Source organism: Gobio gobio (assembly GCF_949357685.1).
Source record: "Gobio gobio genome assembly, chromosome: 19".
Taxonomy (NCBI): Eukaryota; Metazoa; Chordata; class Actinopteri; order Cypriniformes; family Gobionidae; genus Gobio; species Gobio gobio.
This window is the reverse complement of record NC_137112.1, coordinates 2,038,196-2,047,149: the sequence shown is the minus strand read 5'-3', so window position 1 is coordinate 2,047,149 and position 8,954 is coordinate 2,038,196. Positions and strand designations below refer to the sequence as shown.

The 8,954-nt window shown below is 38.0% G+C and overlaps 1 protein-coding gene across 1 annotated transcript in view; it reads right to left on the bottom strand.

The window, feature by feature from the left end:
* The window catches only part of pycr1b (pyrroline-5-carboxylate reductase 1b), a 20,004-nt gene extending 18,780 nt beyond the window's left edge, over nt 1–1,224 (bottom strand). The window contains exons 1-2 of the mRNA XM_079845200.1: nt 1,132–1,224; nt 574–693 (exon numbers count right to left, since the gene is read on the bottom strand). Of these exons, the coding sequence (XP_079701326.1) occupies nt 574–640 (67 nt within the window). The 5' untranslated portion in view covers nt 641–693; nt 1,132–1,224. The remainder of the gene's footprint in view (nt 1–573; nt 694–1,131) is intronic.
* Nucleotides 1,225–8,954: the final 7,730 nt, after the last annotated feature.

Genomic DNA, 8,954 nt, shown 5'->3' with positions numbered 1-8,954 from the left:
CAAATGCATGCAAATTAATTTCTAAATGAAAACATGACAATAAAAAAATGGACCACAGGTAAAAAAAAAAGAGCATTTCATTATCTGAACAACTTGTGGAAAAGATTATTATTATCTAAAATTATAAAAAAATATATAATTGTTAAATGAAATATGCACGAAACATAAAAATAGAAACATTGCCTTTAAGTTGATGCACTCAAATTTACAAACTGAATATAAGTAAAACTGAAAAAATAATACAAATAAATTAAACTTTAGTAGTAATATAAAAAATCATAAAAAATGACAAATGCAAAAGTTCTATAAAAAAAAAAATTTGTTTTACCTAAAATATAAAAACAAAAGCTTGTTGTTTTTGGATCTTGACAGACGCCACGTTGAACTGTGTCAGGGTTAGACATGTACAAGAACTCCAGTCTGAAGGAATATGACCCATGTAAAGGTTTTGTGTGTGTGTGTGTGTGTGTGTGTGTGTGTGTGTGTGTGTGTGTGTGTGTGTGTGTGTGTGTGTGTGTGTGTGTGTGTGTGTGTGTGTGTGTGTGTGTGTGTGTGTGTGTGTGTGTGTGTTACCTGCGGCTGTGAAACCCTTGACCAGGGCATGTGCCAGCTGACCCGCTCCAATGAAGCCCACACTCATCCTGATGATACACACACACACACACACACCTGCAGAAATACACACACACACACCTGCACAAATACACACACACACACACTGGGAATCAGAGCAATGACCTCAGCATTGATCTAGAACACAATCACAATCTGGAGAAACTAGAGGACAATAATCAATGTATTATTATTATTATTATTATTATTATTAAAACGAAATGACAGAAATCACTGTAAAATATCATTAGGTGTTTTAAGTTTGACTGTAGTAATGATTATACTATTATTACCACTACTATTACACATACTATGAGCTACATAGACACATCAAGCATATGTGTGTATAACTGCACATCTGGAGTAATGCTGTCACACACAATACAATAAAAGATGTTATTGTTATTATCCTGCAGCCTGATTACATTATCATCACCATCATCATCATCATTATTATGATGATTCTCAATATTTCCTCATCTCAGGAAACGGAGCGCGTTCTCGCCTCCGCCGGGACTCACCGTGAGCTGAGGGTCTGTTCGGTTCGGTTTATCACCGGAGAGTAAAAACACGGACCGGTGTCAACGTGGCTTCATCCCCTCCATGTGCAGCGGCACGGCGCTCTGACGGACACACGGACGCGCCAATGAGAGGCGAGATGCTGTCGCGTCAGACCAATCAGCGCGCCGGGAGAGGAGAGGGCGGGGTTTGTAACAGAGCGGTCTTATTGCATCAGTTCCTGTGGAAGAAGCGCTGGATGATGTGGGTCGGCGTGTGTGTGTGTGTGTGTGTGTGTGTGTGTGTGTGTGTGTGTGTGTGTGTGTGTGTGTGTGTGTGTGTGTGTGTGTGTGTGTGCGTGCGTGCGTGCGTGCGTGCGTGCGTGCGTGTGTGTGTTTATATAGACAGAGACACGTCACTCAACACTGACACACTTCACAATGTGTTATCTTTGAATCTGCTTCTATACAAATACGTCAAATGAAGAGAATGTTTAAAATTATATTTTTTTTTTAAATTATATAATAATTCAATAGTTTAGGAATAAAGACTTGCCTGGGTAAAACATTGTAAAAAACAGAGTTTTAGTTGTCTGATCATAAACATTTCACTAATGTTTCCCAATGGAAAGTGTATTTGAGTTTTAAGATACAATACTTTTCATATTGTGATCATTTTTATCAACCCGTAACAGAAAAACAACAGAATTTCCGTCATCATGTGAAGACTCCGACCCATTGGAACCAGGTTTAAAAACGTTTTTGTTAATTGAAGTAAAATAGAATATTAAAGGTGCAGTGTGTAAGTTTTAGCGGCATCTAGTGGTGAGGTTGTGAACTGCATCCGTCCCGCCCTCACCCCTCCCTTTCAGAGCACATAGAGAAGCTACGGTGGCCCACACAGGACAAAGATGTGTCGTGACTAGCGCTCTGTGGAGAAGTTTGTCCCTTTAGGGCTACCGTAGAAACATGGCGGCGCAAAATGGCGACTTCAGTGTTCCCGCGGTGTGTGTAGATAGAAACGGCTCATTCTAAAAGGTAATAAGAACATAACGGATCATTATGTAAGGTCTTTATTAAAACTAGTTATGTATTTTATATTGCATTTCTGTGAATAGATCTCAAGCGGCTCCTCCCGCAGTTTCTCCTGAAGCCGATACTGAAGTGCCTTAAACTGCAGTTCATGGACTGGCCACTAGAGACAGACTCCAGAAGGAGCAGAATCTCACTGAGCTCATGTTAAAATGGCCAACTTTACAGCAGAAGAACACATGTTTACAGTCTGGGACAAACTGTGCTTTTGGTCTGTACGGCTAATGTTGCCCTTCATGACGACTGTGAGGGGGGGAATGTTTTTATAACTCATTCGTTTACATTATGTAAAGCATTAAAGTTGTGCATAATTAAGGGCGTGGCCACTTTGAGTGACAGGTGGATTGCCGTTTGTCTGCTGTCTGTTAGTCATCGCCTCAGCTCCGCCCACGTCCCGCCTCTTTTCAGTTATCCGGGAGTGACGCTGCTAAGATGGCGACCCAACTTTACACTTCAGAACTGCTCATCAGATCCTATGGGTGACGTCACGAACACTACGTCCATATTTATTTGCAGTCTATGATAGATCCTCATAAATACTACACACTGCACCTTTAAATATTATACAACAGTTATTTCTGGTTCTCAAATCTGATTGGCTGAGAGCCTTTTCCAGCTGTGCGATATTCTCGTGATAACAGCACTGCGTTCACACCGGACGCGAACAGAGCGTCTGGAGCGAGTGATTTCCATGTTAAGTCAATGTAAAGACGTGTTGACGTGCGTCTGGACGTCCTGCGGCGTGATAGACGTGTTTAGCGTTGCGCGATTTCGCCTCGTTCGCGTGAAAGACACGAATCAACGTCTTGCGCGAGTGATTTTATTTGGTGCTTTTTGTGCATTAACGCGTTTGAAGAGAATTCGCGTCTGAGGCCCGAGTTGAAAAATCTGAACTTTGGCGTCTGTTTGCTCTGCGTTAACCAATCAGGAGGAGCTATTTCGCTTCAAACGCTCGCTTTATACATGCATCCAATTCCCTGTGGGTGGAGTCAAAATGTTCAAGCGTCCAACTAGATGCGATAGAAGCAAATTCGACGCTTAGTGTGAACGCAGCACAACCGCTTGTATCACTCCGCTTACGCCGACTGTTATGGCGGATGAGAAATCCACCTTCTTCTTTTACTAATACTATTGTTGTGTGTGCCGGAAGAGTTTTTAGGCGAGAATGAAGTTGTTTGGACCTCAAATATGTGATTTTCCTGTTTTATAATGTGTTCAGACTCGTTCAGAGAACAGCTTCCTCTCACACACACCTGAGCGGCTCTTACTGTATGTACAGTAGATCAGGTTTAACATGAGATATAACTCATCTGGGGTTATCAAACGGACAATCTTTGCTCTTATTAATCTAGAACATGTTCCAGAGCAAACCGCTTTGGGTTATCATAACTTTATATTCCGCTATATTTAACCCGTATGGCCTCGAGAGCGGCTTCTGTACGTTTGACTGATGTTTGCCTGTGTTTGTGTCCTATTGTCTTTTATAACGGCTGTTGTTGTTATAGTATTGTTGAATATGAATATTGTTGAATTTGAATATGCTGTATTTGGTGTTGAGAAAGGGTCCGTCAGTGATAGCAATAGTCGACTTCAGTGCCAGTTTCATTATTACAGCACAAGATGGCGGCCGAGAGCATCTTCATGAGCGCCTGCTGTAGACCTGGACGTTATTTGAGCGCTGTCACTCAGAGATATGGCTTTCCTCAGCGGACACTCAAACTGATTTATTATGATGATAGATATTCTGGACGTGGAGCTGAAGAATGATCAGGTGATGCACTCGTTTAGTCCATCTCTCTCTCTAATACTCTACAGTAATCTTCACTGAAGAGACTCCTCCGTTACTCTACAGTGATGCTCTATAAACGCAATAACACACTCGTATCCGAGCGATATGACTGTACATCAGTGACATCACTCACACACACTCTCTCACACACACACACACACACACACACACACACACACACACACACACACACACACACACACACACACACACACACACACACACACACTCGTGTCCGAGCGATATGACTGTACATCAGTGACATCACTCACACACACTCTCTCTCACACACACACACTCGTGTCCGAGCGATATGACTGTACATCAGTGACATCACTCACACACACTCTCTCACACACACACACACACACACACACACACACACACTCACACACACACACACACACACACACACACACACACACACACACACTCGTGTCCGAGCGATATGACTGTACATCAGTGACATCACTCACACACACTCTCTCTCACACACACACACACACACACACACACACACACACACACACACACACACACACACACACACACACACACACACACACACACACACACACACACACACACACACACACACACACACTCTCACACTCTCACACTCACTCACTCACTCCCTCACACACACACACACACACACACACACACACTCTCACATACTCACTCACTCACACACTCCCTCACTCACACACACACACACACACACACACACACACACACACACACACACACACACACACACACACACACACACACACACACACACACACACACACACACACTCTCACACTCACTCACTCACTCCCTCACACACACACACACACACACACACACACACACACACACACACACACACACACACACATGTTTGTTTTTGTGAAATGTGAGGACATTCCATAGGCGTAATGGTTTTTATACCGTACAAACCGTATTTTCTATCCCCTTACACTGACCCTAAACCTACCCATCACACACACACACACACACACACACACACACACACACACACACACACACACACACACACACACACACACACACTGCCCCTGCCCCTAAACCTAGCCCTCACAGGAGACTGTGCAGTTCACTTTCTGTGAAAAAAACCTCATTCTGTGATTTATAAGCATTTTGAAAAGTGAGGACATGGGGAACGTCCTCATATTTCACCCTCTTTTTGTAATACCCATGTCATTATACACATTTGTGTCCTGATATTTCACGAAAACATGCCCACACACACACACACACACACACAAACTGCCCCTGCCCCTAAACCTACCCATCACAGGAGACATTCTGCATTTTTACATTTTCAAAAAACATCACTTAGTCTGATTTATAAGATGTTTTCCTCATGGAAACCTAAAAATGTCCCCACAAGGACGAGGATTTCGGATATTGCTATCTTTGTGGGGACATTTTGTCCCCATAACGTAGGGATTAACAGTCCACACACACACACACACACACACACATATGTAATGAATCATGATCAGTTGGTTTGACAGCACTAAAATAACACTTTGTTAGACTGGAACTGAAGTTTATATTTACCGACTCAGGATTCTTGTTTTAATCCCATTAGGACTGAATTATGATTGGGATTCCGTGAGCATAACTTCAGGATTCTTTGACATGACAGTCCATTGAGTGTGTGTCTGTCACACTGATCCTCCGTCGGCTTCAGATGGATTATCAAGGAACCTCGAGTATGTTTATCTTCAGTCAGGAACGCTCGAGATTCTCTCCCTCATGAATTATATATCAAAAGATTTTCCCCACCGCCATTTACATACAAAGATTTCAGCACATGTTAACCCTGTGAAGCCTGACACATGAAATAATAGAAAATTAATCATTTAAATTTGTATTGATCCTTTAGACAAAATATGACAAAAGTTTGCATGTGTGTTTTACACAATGGCTCATATAGTGAGAATATGGAGGAAAAAACTATTCAGAGGCCAAAGATGCTGATATTAATATGGACAAAAAGATGAAATTCTGATGCTTGTAATGTAAATCAACATAAAATGCACACATTTTTTACAATAATGATTGAGAGATGAACTAATAAACCTTCCTCAAAAGGCTGATGATCATGATTTTTCTAAAATATTAAAATGTGAAAAAATTGAACCAACCGTTGGGTTTAAAATGTTAAAAATTTAACCAACCACTGGGTTTAAAATGTAAAAAAATTGAACCAACCGTTGGGTTTAAAATGTTAAAAATTTAACCAACCGTTGGGTTTAAAATGTTAAAAATTTAACCAACCGTTGGGTTTAAAATGTTAAAAATTGAACTAACCGTTGGGTTTAAAATGTGAAAAAATTTAACCAACCGTTGGGTTTAAAATGTTAAAAATTTAACCAACCATTGGGTTTAAAATGTTAAAAATTTAACCAACCGTTGGGTTTAAAATGTTAAAAATTTAACCAACCGTTGGGTTTAAAATGTAAAAAATTTAACCAACCATTGGGTTTAAAATGTTAAAAATTGAACTAACCGTTGGGTTTAAAATGTTAAAAAATTGAACCAACCGTTGGGTTTAAAATGTTAAAAATTTAACCAACCGTTGGGTTTAAAATGTGAAAAATTTAACCAACCGTTGGGTTTAAAATTTTAAAAATTTAACCAACCGTTGGGTTTAAAATGTGAAAAAATGTAACCAACCGTTGGGTTTAAAATGTAAAAAATTTAACCAACCATTGGGTTTAAAATGTTAAAAATTGAACTAACCGTTGGGTTTAAAATGTGAAAAAATTGAACCAACCGTTGGGTTTAAAATGTTAAAAATTGAACCAACCGTTGGGTTTAAAATGTGAAAAATTTAACCAACCGTTGGGTTTAAAATTTTAAAAATTTAACCAACCGTTGGGTTTAAAATGTGAAAAAATGTAACCAACCGTTGGGTTTAAAATGTTAAAAATTTAACCAACCGTTGGGTTTAAAATGAATTTAAAATTGAACTAACCGTTGGGTTTAAAATAAATTTAAAATTGAACTAACCGTTGGGTTTAAAATTAATTTAAAATTGAACCAACCGTTGGGTTTAAAATAAATTTAAAATTTAACCAACCGTTGGGTTTAAAATGAATTTAAAATTGAACTAACCGTTGGGTTTAAAATTTTAAAAATTTAACCAACCGTTGGGTTTAAAATGTGAAAAAATATAACCAACCGTTGGGTTTAAAATGTGAAAAAATGTAACCAACCGTTGGGTTTAAAATGTAAAAAATTTAACCAACCATTGGGTTTAAAATGTTAAAAATTGAACTAACCGTTGGGTTTAAAATGTGAAAAAATTGAACCAACCGTTGGGTTTAAAATGTTAAAAATTGAACCAACCGTTGGGTTTAAAATGTTAAAAATTGAACCAACCGTTGGGCTTAAAATGTTAAAAATTTAACTAACCGTTGGGTTTAAAATGTGAAAAAATTGAACCAACCGTTGGGTTTAAAATTTTAAAAATTGAACCAACCATTGGGTTTAAAATGTGAAAAAATTTAACTAACCGTTGGGTTTAAAATGTGAAAAAATTGAACCAACCATTGGGTTTAAAATGTTAAAAATTTAACCAACTGTTGGGTTTAAAAATCTAAAAAAATTAACCAACACTCTAAAAAAAAGGCTCGTAATCATAGGGGAACCTTTTTTAGTGCTATATAGCACCAATTTTGGAGCTTCAGTGGTTCTTCAGCGGTTCTTCAGAGGTGCTATATAGCACCTTAGTCAAAGAACCGGTGAAGAACCTCTGAAGAACCGCTGAAGAACCTCTGAAGAACCGCTGAAGAACCTCTGAAGAACCGCTGAAGAACCACTGAAGCACCAAAATTGGTGCTATATAGCACTAAAAAAGGTTCCCCTATGATTACGAGCCAAGAACCATTTTTGGTGCAATATAGAACCTTTTTTTTTAGAGTGAACCGTTGGGTTTAAAAATTAAAAAAATTGAACCAACTGTTGGGTTTAAAATTTAAAAAATTGAACCAACTGTTGGGTTTAAAATGTAAAAAATTTAGCTAACCGTTGGGTTTAAAATGTGAAAAAATTGAACCAACCATTGGGTTTAAAATGTTAAAAATTGAACCAACCGTTGGGTTTAAAATGTTAAAAATTGAACCAACCGTTGGGTTTAAAAATGTAAAAAATTTAACCAACTGTTGGGTTTAAATTTTTTTAAATTTAACCAACCATTGGGTTTAAAATGTTAAAAATTGAACTAACTGTTGGGTTTAAAATGTGAAAAAATTTAACCAACCGTTGGGTTTAAAATGTAAAAAATTTAACCAACCGTTGGGTTTAAAATTTTAAAAATTGAACCAACCGTTGGGTTTAAAATGTGAAAAAAATCTAACTAACCGTTGGGTTTAAAATGTGAAAAAATTGAACCAACCATTGGGTTTAAAATGTTAAAAATTGAACCAACCGTTGGGTTTAAAAATGTAAAAAATTGAACCAACTGTTGGGTTTAAAAATGTAAAAAATTGAACCAACTGTTGGGTTTAAAATTTTAAAAATTGAACCAACTGTTGGGTTTAAAATTTTAAAAATTGAACCAACTGTTGGGTTTAAAAATGTAAAAAATTTAACCAACTGTTGGGTTTAAAAATGTAAAAAATTGAACCAACTGTTGGGTTTAAAATTTTAAAAATTGAACCAACCGTTGGGTTTAAAATTTAAAAAATTTAAACAACCGTTGGGTTTAAAAATGAAAAAAAAAAAATGTTACCAACCCTTGGGTTTAAAAGACCAAAACATTTAAAGCAATCTTTGGGTTTGTCCATATGTGATCCAAACATGAGTTGAAACAACCCCGCATTTTTTAGAGTGTAGAGTTAAATATTGAGGACAATCTCATTGGAATAATTGACCAAAAAAAGATCTGTCATGTACACGAAGGTTCACTGCATCGACCAATCAGAACTCGATCATATCTGAGC